The following is an 11,721-nucleotide window of genomic DNA, read 5'->3' as shown; positions in this document are numbered from 1 at the left end:
TAAGTGTATTCATTTCATTAGCTGTGCCTAAACGGCGAGCAGACCAACCGCGTGGACATGACCTGTGTATAATGTGAAGTTCACGTATCCGTCTCGCTTACTTTAATCCATTGAAACATCTCTCTTGGTGTGTCCCTTACTTTAGATTTCATCCCAGATATATTTCATTTATTTATTTGCATTAACAAATGAAACCAGATTTCACAGTAAATCTGCTGCGGTTAATGGTATGACAGTTAAGGTGGGATGCTGTTAGGGAATACGTCTGTTGCTGACTGCGCATGGGATGTGTCTGCCACGCTGCCTTCCGCCTACTTTGTGACGATAGGGCAGCACGACTGGCTCTACCCGGTTTGATCCTGTTGGCTCGCCGTTATTGTGCGCTGTGCTCGGGGGAGGCTGAAAAGGAGATGAGGGGGGGGAAAGACCGTGCCACTTCTTTCTTTCAGGATTAATATCTGTTTCTGCCTTATTAATATGGTTGAATCATGTGGAATTCATTTATATAAAACATTCTACTAAGAGGGGTAGAAATTTTGTATAAAACCACTTCCTTGCCCCAAATTCTCGAGGTAAGCTAATATATATGTGTAAGCACAGAGGTGGATAATCAATTTATGTGGAATAATAAGTTTAAATTTGGTTACGTGGCATAACGGGGAATTTATTAACAATTATAAAATGGTGTGAAGTTTTTCTATTGTTGAAACCTGATTTTTGTGTCACTGGTGTGTGACGTAACCGGTGCGTGAGGGGTTCTCGCGAGAGCAAGCCTACATCGGTTCAGTTGAGGAGGAGAGCTCATGCTGCTTCATCTGTTGGTGAAACTTTGACATGTGGCCAAGAAAGGGCGCTGAACTGACGCTGTTAGCGTTCCTGGTTATCTTTAATATTCACGCGTGTATGTTTATGTGACGTGCAAAGAGATTTAGAGCGTTTGTCGAGAGCCATGTGCCCTCATAGAAACTGACGAGGAAACACGGATGTTAACCTTTGACGACCTTTGGTTATCATATGTTTTGGGTTTCCTAGTATTAGACAGCTTGATTCTCTGAATGACTGACCAGACGATTACTCAAAGTCTAACTGGGTGTGCTCTGTTTCTTTAAACTCATCATTGAAAGCAAAATTGTTAACGTGTCACACACGTCTTCAACACAATAACACGTCGTTATGTAACAAACAGTAAGGAAAGGAACGTGCTCCAAAATGCTGAGAAGATCATGCACAGCTTTATTCCCACAGAGACTCGATCACGTCATGGCATCAGTGTTCCAGCTGTTTGCCACCGCGAAAAGAGGGTGGTGGTGGGGGGGGGGAAACTATATATTGATGTATTGACACGCCACTGTGTTCTTATAAAGATCATGATTGCATTTTTTTTTATATATTCACTGTTACAAGGTAAAAAGTATGCCAAATTATCTGTCCGAGGTTACTGGTTACAGTTTGTCCGTGTGTATAAGTAATTCTCACTGAATTATCATCATATTTAAGTTTGTTTTGTTTTTAATTTGGGGACTTCTCGAACCCTTTTTGTAAACCCCCCCTTTATGTGTTTTATTTAAATGGATGTCGGGAATAATGACATCATCGGAATCTGTAGGGACTATTAAATAAAAAGTAATGCCTATGAAGGCTGTTTGTTTGTGTTTCTTTGTATTATCCAGTCGCTCCAGGAATATTACTACTAATAATAATACAGTCACGAACAGCACAAGCACAAAGAGCTGTGAGGGAGAGAAGGAGAAGTGGGTCATTCGCATAATTTCGCTCTCCTGTCACGCCGAGGTGTTCTTCCGCTTCTCAGCTGTTGGTGCTCCCTGAGCAGCGTTGGTAAACAATAGCGACTCTTTAATACTATTTGTCTGTCAAAAATGAGTCTTTAGAAATCTCCCGAGTGTGGGATAAAAGAAAGGGAAGGTGAGAATGTAGTAGCTTGTGATGACCTTGTTTCATTTCCTGCCACTTCAGCTTAGAGACAGCGCTGTCGGCATTCGCCAGACCCCCTCGCCGGTCTGGTCTGAACCGGTTCGGAAAGTGCGCGGTCTCGTGCGCTCTGCAGACGTCTCTTGCTGAACTGCGGAGCGCGCGATCCCTCCAGGCTCGGCCCCCCTAGTCTTCCCTCATTGGTTGGCATTATAGCGGCTCGCCTACATCTTCCGCGTGCTTTTTGGGCAGTGATACAATTCGCGAGCTGCGATTGGTTACATCCTCTCGAAACCTTTGTTTTGGGGCAGGCCCCGATAACCGTGCACGGGCATGCGGATAAGTGGAGTTGTAAACGAAGCGTGTGCACTTTTCAGCACCAATACCTCGTGGATAGCAGCCAAACCTATAGAAAAAAATAGTTGTTCGGGTTAGTTTATTGTAAAAAAGCCGACAGCTTTGCTGTTTGCAGCACTAAACAGCCGCTGTGAACGCGGGGATTTTTTTTGCTAGCAGCTCTGACCCGGCTAACGGAAATACAAAGCGCTAAAGCTCGTGCTTTGTTTGCCCTGGTGGCAAGAGCTGCATCCCCACATTTTTGCGGGTAAAACCGTCGTTCTCTCTTCGCGCTGTCGAATTAGCTCGGTGTGGGCTCAACAAACTGCACCAGCGAAAGACTAAATGGCAGGAAGTGAACGAAAACAAAGGTGATAAAGAAGACTATTTGTCCAAGTCGGTTCGGTCCAAACAGCGGTTGTAGCCGCCGAGGTCTCCATTGTGTGACCATCTCCGCCTGACCCTCGAATCCCGCGCTGCCACCGGTCACCTACTGCCTCCACGCCCACAGCTGTTGTATTTTCAAACGGATTTCTTTTTCAAACAACGTGAAAATGTGTTCTCGAGTTTGGTTCTTGACCGACCGGCGCATCAGCCAGGAGTATCCACAAGTCCAGATCCTCCGGGCGCTGAAGGAGCACTGCGCTGACGAGGACGTAGAATTCCGCTACCTCCTCATGGATCAAATCGTGCTGACGATCTGCGAGGGCCAGCTAGGCAAGTACCACACAATCGATGCGCGGTCGTAAAACGACATACAGTTTGGTTTTCTTGTTTTATTTGAGATCCGTATAGATGGTAGACTTTAATTGTTTGGAGGGGGTTGTACACAGCTTGAATACAGAGCGAGGGGTTGGCTCGGTCTGCCTGTTTGCAAGGAAGCGAAGTGTAAGCATGGCCGTGACCGCCTAACCTACTTTTCCAGCTAGACTGCCTCCAGAAGGGGAAGGATGACGCTTGATTTAATTTCGCTGAATTCGCTGCAATCCCGGCAATTGCAAATTATCTGAATTACCCGGGCAATAAAAGCTAAAAGAAAAATGTGTTTAAATACCACAGAGACCTAGTTATTAGATAAGAGGCATTCATCAGTGAGCTGTTGTAATTTTGCTACAGATTGCGTCTCTTGATAGCTCAGGCTGTATAGGTTCTGTGTTATTATTTATTTTATTTATTTTATTTTATGTATATAAACACTGAATCATTTAAAATAGTTAAAATTGACTCCCCGAGTAATAGTTAACAAAAAGAAAAAGAATAGGACATTCACACTAAATGCAGGTAAATGACAAGCAAATCTTTATGGCGCCCATATCGGGATTTTTTGTTATTACCTAATACTGAAACGGTGAGGGTGAAAACTGCCACAAAATATAAACATGCATCAACTTGTTCTGGCATTTCAGGGTTTTCTGTACATATTACAATATTTATACAACCAACGTGATCACCTATTTTTAACTTTTTTTTTCTTCTTTTATTTTCATTTTGAGCTGCTTTGTCCGAAACACACGTGATTCTGAGTGTCATGTAAGGATAACATTTCATAGAAATGACTAGGGAGGCCTCAATAAAGTGATGGCAACAGCAGGAGCTCCTAACAAACAGACGAACAGGGAATTTGTCAGGCTGGTGTGAAGTGGGGATATGTCACAAGATGAGAGGAGATGTGTGAAGGTCTCAATTAACACACAGATGTTAATTGAGACTATGTTAAAAACATATAATTTTAGGCTGACATTAGTGCCTGCTGAAAAATGGCAATGGTTAAGAATGTGGGTAGTGTGTCCCTTACTGCGCTGTTACATTAAACCGCTGTATTGTACGGCTCAGTCAAGCCAGGCTTTACACTTTAAATAGGATTTTACATGCAAACAGATGGGCATTTAAGTGGCAGGCATTACATTTAAGAAATTACAAATAATCACACATGTTATAGCACAGCCCACAGAATAATTACCAAGATAAATATAGCCTGGAGCTAACAATTTTCGACATATATACTCTGTACCCTGCACATTTTTAAATGCAGGTGGACAGCTGTCCAACTGTATAGCTTAACAAGCCTCACATGAGCAAGGCAGTTAACATGGCTTGTAGTTCCTAATCTGCCTAAAGTAAATGTCTTCTGAGCCTTGGCTTGACATCACAGATTAACAGCCAGTGAACAGATTGGTTGTGCTGTGGGATTTCTACACAGGAAGCCTCAGGATACATGGCCAGATGCTTGGATCCTGTAGTGCATTTTTTCTTTATGCACCTGGCAATAAATGCAGTTTTGTTGTTTGTTTGTTTTTTAAGATATGGATTAACACTCACTGGATTACAGATTCTCTGAAGTTGCAACACAAAATTCAAACTGTAATTGCTAACATATCTGTATCTATAGCTTGTTTTTTGTATCCTTCCAGGCCGAATGGGCTGTCATTTGTGTTAGCATAACACAGCAGTAGGGCAGGGCGATATGGCAAAAAATATTTATCACGATATATATTTGATATATATATATATATATGTTCGATATATATTGCGATAACGATATAACTGACGATATAATTTCTGTGAGACAAAATACAACTCCACAACTTTACTAGTGCAAAAAAACCCATCCATTTATTTTCACTTAAAAGCAGCTGTATTTTTATGTCCATTAAAGCTATATAAACATTTAACAGTGCAAATGCAAATTCCTTGCTGAAAGTTTAACCAAAAGGCATTTCCAGTAGAAATGGGCTGACATATCCTGAGCATAACCATGTATAATATCCACTGAAGTTAAAAAGAGATGCTTTGCTACATTAAACTGCAGTGTGCCAAATAAAAAAAGTCAAATATGTATTTTTAGGACCATAAGGTGCACGGGATTATAAGGCAACAAAGCAGTCAGATAAATCAAACTTTATTCAACTCATTCTTCTTTCTTCCTCCACTTCTGTATCATTGATTCGTTAATGCTGTATTCTGTCACAGCTGCTCTATTCCCATGTTGTTGCAGTATATTAATCACTAACCTTCTATTGTGGATGGATTATCTCAGTTGTTCTCCTCACTGAAGTTTGGTCCGTTTACAGCATCCTGCCATGCGATTGCAGTTGTCTGTAAGCATCAGGAACCTTCACGGAGTGGAAAAGTGTTAGCGTTCATCCCCCAGCTTTACTGTTTATGTTATGCTAACACAGCTGTGTCGCTAGCGATCACATAGCACATCATTAAATACTAGCTAGCCCAACTTCAGTAACCCTACAAACGTGACTGCTGTTTAGTTTCCTGTCCTCATTTATGTTGGAAGTGATAGCAGAGCTGTACGTTTGATTTTTTCAGAAATCTCTCAGTCAGAACATGCTATATCATGCTTAGGTAACTAGCGAAACTAGCGAGCTAACTTCCGCTAACTTCCTGCTAACTTCTAACTCCGTTAAATGTAATAAATTCTGTTTTCATGGATGCCTGGATGTTAAACATCATAGTTACACCTGGTAAAGCAGCAACGCTGATCGTTTTATTAAAGATGGAAGAATTTAGACAGTTTTTAACTCTCAGTGATGTTCCGTTTGACTTCGGGACCTTAAAGGACAGATTTTAGGACCCAGATTACTCCCAGATTTACGAGCATCTTAGTCCGACAAATATGGCGGCCTGCTTGCATGTTCTACAAAAAATGTGCTTTGTTGTGTATCTGACGGACAAACACCAAACCAGTTAGGTTGCACCATTTTTACAAACTAATTCTGGTTCATCCGTTTCACTCAACAATCTGCTTTCCCCATTCTCCGTTACTGCCGTGCTTTTTTGGGACTGCGCATGCACGTTTTACCCATATTCTATCGCGATATTTCATTTTCTTATCGTGGACTAGCATTGTACCGTTATTACCATGAACGGTATAATATGGCCCAGCCCTACACAGCAGTGCCATAGGCAAATGTGGAACAAACGCTTAAGGATATACAGCTACATTTGCAGTTAGAGCAAAGCAGTTGGTCTTGTTTCTACACTGGAAACACAAGTGATATTTCACTGCAAGTGTAATTAGTACTACGTGTTCCTCCATTTCTGTGTGTTGTTTTGATCAAATTTACATTTGCGCAAAATGTATGTGCAGTTTACATTGAACATATTAGTACATCCTACTCCAAATCCAGTGAAGTTATTTCAGCAAAATTTGTATGACAGAAAACATTTGAGAAACAAAAGTCCCTCATATCACAACTCATCCAGGGATGAGCTTTGACCTGTGAGGAGGCATAAACCATTTCTTCTTTTAGCTTAGGTCATAATAATGTCAAAATCATAAAACTGATAACACCTTTACAAGTAGAAGTTTTAAAGGTTTTCTTGCTTCATTTCTGCGTCATTTTTCTTTTTTTGTTTTTAGGTCAGGTTCAGGTCCACGTTCCACACTAAAGTTAATGAGTTCAGTGTGTCCCTAGGAGGAGCTATCAGTGGAGCCACCCCAACATACACGTCATTATATTTTAATGAGGAATGGTGGCCCCTCACAGCTAAACCCAGCATTTAGCAAACTGGAGGCATTTCGCATCTTGTGATTGAAAAAATTAAAGATAGACTGGATCCGTGATCCATGCCAGTGGGCACACTTTTACTGAGATGAAAAATGCAACACTTCCATGTCAGTGAAGCTGGAACATTAAGGGAGGTTCGGTATCTTAATTTACCAACTGAGAGCAAGAGCAACAACAGACACTAGGGTTTGGATAAAATTTTTGTGTGGCTGTTTATGAAGCACAGACTCTACATTTTATGGGAAAAGAGTCCTTTTGATGAACAGTATTGCTGTTTACTTGATATGCATCACAGAGTGGTTGTTAATTATTGCACATTTGATAAAAGAAGTGAGCTCATGCACTAAATAAGGGCTATGTGATGGCTCTTTATCACAGAAATGCTGCATATCTCTGGTGCTTACCTCATAGAATCTTAGTGCAAAAATTAACAGTTACACTTTATCAGTGTTTAGCAAATGTTGCATTTTCAGATAATAAAAACAGTGCATAAACATTTTTGTTGTGTTGCATGATTGCATATGTTTTCCTCCAGGAAAACGGCTTGTTTGTCAATTAGCCAACAGGATCTCATTTGCAGGTTTTTGCATGTGGCCTGGAAAGGGTTAATTTGCATTTTATTAGGTTTGACAAAAAGGCTCACAGTTTTTTCCATGGCAACACATGGCAACATCTTTATGTCACATGCTAGAGTTAAGATATTTAGTTATGGCTTGTTGTGTAACTCACACCCTAAAAACTACCTGAAAACGTTATTCCTCGAATGGTAGAGACTAGTATGGCTTAGCTTTTCTTTTTATATATGGTCATTCTGCAAATCGGCAGTTGTCTGTGTAATTTGCATGGTTGCAGTAGCCAAAGAGAAAACTGTCTGCTCTATGATTACTGGGTTTTTTTTACCCTTCCAATTTTATACTTTCTGATCCTGATAGATGTTAATGAACAAAGCCAAAAACAATGAAATGGTGGTGAGGCATTACCACCACCTCTGATTTTTGTCTGACATACAACATGACTGACATGCCACCAAAGACAGTCATTGCATGCCATGCAGAAGAAGCAGTGCCTAGAGCAGGGGTGGGGAACTCCAGTGTCCTGCAGGTTTTAGATATCACCCTGGGTCAATACACATGAATCAAATGATTAGTTCATTACCAGACCTCTGGAGAACATCAAGAGATGTTGAGGAGGTAATTTAGCCATTTAAATTAGCTGTGTTAGATCAAGGATACATCTAAAACCTGCAGGATACCGGCCCTTGAGGCCTGGAGATCCCCACCCCTGTCCTAGAGCAACAAAGAGCCAGATCTAAACTGCTCTAGTTTTATCAGCACATCCGGATGGCAATGAAGGAGAAATTGAAAAGATAGCTCTTATATAGATAGTATAGAATAGATATGGCATAATTCGTGTGAGAATTTCTCAGTAGCAGATTTCATGTTTTTGCTGACAAGTTGTTTGGCCTTGTCTTTGTCAAAATGTAAGTCACATGATTCATCTTGTCTGCCTCAAGTGCTGCACAATCCAAATGTTGCAGTGGACCTACACTAAATGTTCTTGTCTGATCTGTGCTTTTGATAAAAGATCTGCAAATAGACACAAAGCATGGTTGCCCCAAAACCAGACCACAAGAAACTGTTGTCTCAGTGGGCTAATGCAAGAGGATGCACAGACTGCATTCCGGACAAACAGCCAAACACTTTCACAGCATTTGTAAGCCTGCTTTGTGATGTTGCAGTGGCATGCATAGAATGCTTGTTAGCTTTATCCTGAGGACTGAAAATGTTATATATAATGTTATTGTTTTTTTTAAATTGTTTTTTGTATTACAATCATCTTGAACAAATTGAGTCTTTGCTCCTCCTCAACCTGTCCTTACTTGTCTGTAGTGACAAAGAGGTGGTGCAAACAGAAACATCTGAAAGCTTGAAGTGCTGACATACATATACATATATCACAAAAACCCATGCTGTAATTTTTGTACACCAGGACTTCGGATAGTTTTTGCAGTGGTCACATGACAGTCATTGCGGCGCGCGCAAGCAATTGCACAGATGAATAGGAATGATTCATCCGGGTGCCTCGCCGGTCTCTTGTTTGGTCCCCCTGGAGATGGAGACGAGCACTGTGGATACTGTCTGTCGAAAACCATGAGACCACATCCCCTGACGTTTCTCACTGTAACACCACTCACATTGCACTCAGTGGCTGCACAATAAGAGCAGTGTGTCTTAAGCGCTAAATAGGGCTGGAGCGATAGTGAATCCTCCTGCTTTAACACTGAGACTGTGAGGAGGAGGAGGAGGAGGAGGAAAGGGAGGGGTGGGGTTCTTTTCATGGCTTCATACTCCTTTTTTAATGCGCCACATTTTCTCTCTCCCCTTGTTCCCTTTCTCTGTGTTTGCTAGAACATACCTAGCCCTTTCATACCAGCTGCATTTCTCGTTTCACTTCTTTTTACCCGTCTGCGGACAAAATGATCCTAAAGGAGTGTATGTAAGATGTGCATTGTGCAGGCGGGTTGCATGTTAATAGCTAGGTGTCGGTTGTTATTATGCATGCAGCAGCTTCTTTTGACCTCTGATGATCTTAGCCAGGGTCATTACCACTATTGTGAGCCTAAGATGGCTGAAATTCACATCATGGTTGAGGCTAAGTGCTGGGCTAGTGTTCAGTGTGTCTCCTCGCTTCTTTTTTGTACTTGAAGTTCCTGCTATAGCACAAAGGTACACATTTGTCATAGTTCAGTGTTCTGTCCATTTGCAATTGAGCCTAAAAAATCTGACAGCCTGGCTATGCTTCAGAAGGCTAATGAATGTTGAAATTAGCCGGATTTGTAGCATTTATAGAAAAAATTATGAAGTCTGTCTAACACCAGCTTTATTGTCCCCATCACAACGTGCAAGCCTTTTCATTTATTTCTCCCCTGTTTTTTATGGCTTATGATTTCAGAGCTGAATTGAAATGACCCATTCAGAAGCGTTCACTTAGCCTATTGTAGTTACTTAGCTCTCATTTGCATAATAAAAGTGATGTCAAGTTAATGAAAACCAGTGTCATTTTGACTTTCAGCAGGACAGAGCACCACACATTTAAGATCTTAGATATGTTCGATTTATCAGGCTGTTTTTAAGCACAGTTTTCTTATGTTTGATTAAATTTAAGATTATTACCCTTGAGCTTTCTTTTGCGAGCCCACTGCCCTACATAGGGACAAAATAGTATAAAGTGTCAGTATGTCAGTGACGATACCTGTCACTCACTCTAGGAGGAAGAAGTGTAAATGTAACTGTAAATGTGCATGGGCAAGAAGTACATATTTATATCAGTAGGTACTGCAGGTTTAAATGGCTTAAATTTACCAGCCTTGGAGGTGGCTGGCCTGGTCACATGGCCTGGCCTCGTTAGATTTGTGTGATGACTAAAGGAAAAGTGTCATCAAACACTTAGATGATGGATGGAGTCTTACTGAGAACTTTCACATTGTTCCTAGGTTTGCATATGACTTTCAGGAAGAATTTGGAGCTATTAACAGTGACACATTCATTTGTTGTCTTGAAAATAGAAAAAACAGGCCAGATGTGTCGGCTGCTGGTTCTGGTTCCATGAGTTTCAGAAACAGATAAGAAAACGGTATTTATCAAACATTTGTACAACAACTCAGAACAATAATCTGAAGAACTTCATATATGTATGAGGTTGTTGACCAACAATCAAATAAATGAATTAATTTTTATCAAATCACAGGAGTGTTTTTCTAAATATACATTTCTCTATTTACCCCTCCTGTCATTTCCCCTCCACCGTTACAGGACTGCGAGCAGAGCAGGAATTGGTGACATCTTACCCACAGGTGGTGATGGTGCGAGTACCCACGCCCTGGGTTCAGTCAGATAGTGACATCACTGTGCTCCGCCACCTGGAGAAGATGGGTTGCCGGCTGATCAACAGGCCCCAGGCCATACTCAACTGTGTCAACAAGTTTTGGACGTTTCAAGAACTAGCTGGGCATGGGGTGCCTCTTCCTGACACCTTCTCTTACGGTAAATCAGTACTAGACTGTCCTTAAGCTATTTTCACACATGAACATCACATAGACTTTGTAGCAAACATGTTAAAAACTAGCTAAGAAGCGCTCCAGTGCAGTGTGATTAGGTCACACTTACACCTTTGTTTTCAGCTCTAGAAATTTTGTTCATTCGTTCAGTGTGTGTGAAAATGGCTTAAGTATAACATGAATACATGTGCAGTGAACCCCATTTTATTGTTTGTGGAAGTACTTACATATATATAATGCAGGGACTCTATGTCCACACTGCATATAAGACAAATGCAGAAATAAACACAGATAACCAGGTGAGGTGTCGGTCACAGTGATCATCACTGTTTGCCCGGTGATGTTAAAACCGGGTGAAACTGAAATTTAATGGAAAACAAAACCGATACTGTCTGAGTAAACGCAAATGCACACACAGGTAGTAAAACTGCATCATCTACAGTCAAATCGGCATTTGTTCAAGCAGCAGTGATGTCATTATCAGGTGTGTTTTACATTTAAATCACATAATTTGCATCACAGGCTTCTTTCCACATACATGTGGAGCAGTCAGACATATATGGGTGAATCCACATAGTTGTCCTTCAAACCTTTTGATTGTTTTAATACTCACAACATCTGTGAAAATAGTGTTTAAACTAATGCTAAGAAACACAGGATAGCCAAACAAAAACAACAGGCTGCTGTTTTAGACGTTGTTCTTGTTGATTTTCTCGGACAAATCAACGGCAGACGAAAAGGTGTATATACAGTGGGGCAAAAAAGTATTTAGTCAGCCAACGATTGTGCAAGTTCCCCCACTTAAAATGATGACAGAGGTTAGTAATTTGCACCAGAGGTACACTTCAACTGTGAGAGACAGAATGTGAAAAAAAA

The 11,721-nt window shown here is 41.0% G+C and overlaps 1 protein-coding gene across 1 annotated transcript in view; it reads left to right on the top strand.

Annotated features, from left to right (window-relative positions):
* The first annotated feature begins 2,167 nt into the window (after nucleotides 1-2,167).
* The window catches only part of rimkla (ribosomal modification protein rimK-like family member A), an 18,402-nt gene continuing 8,848 nt past the window's right edge, over nucleotides 2,168-11,721 (top strand). The window contains exons 1-2 of the mRNA XM_005732972.2: nucleotides 2,168-2,982; nucleotides 10,601-10,831. Coding sequence (XP_005733029.1) covers nucleotides 2,820-2,982; nucleotides 10,601-10,831 — 394 coding nt within the window. The 5' untranslated portion in view covers nucleotides 2,168-2,819. The remainder of the gene's footprint in view (nucleotides 2,983-10,600; nucleotides 10,832-11,721) is intronic.

The sequence above is a fragment of the Pundamilia nyererei genome, unplaced genomic scaffold, assembly GCF_000239375.1.
Source record: "Pundamilia nyererei isolate P.nyererei 1_Seehausen unplaced genomic scaffold, PunNye1.0 scaffold00049, whole genome shotgun sequence".
Classification (NCBI taxonomy): domain Eukaryota; kingdom Metazoa; phylum Chordata; class Actinopteri; order Cichliformes; family Cichlidae; genus Pundamilia; species Pundamilia nyererei.
Note: the sequence above shows the minus strand (reverse complement) of the source record. Positions and strands in the feature narration are given on the sequence as shown.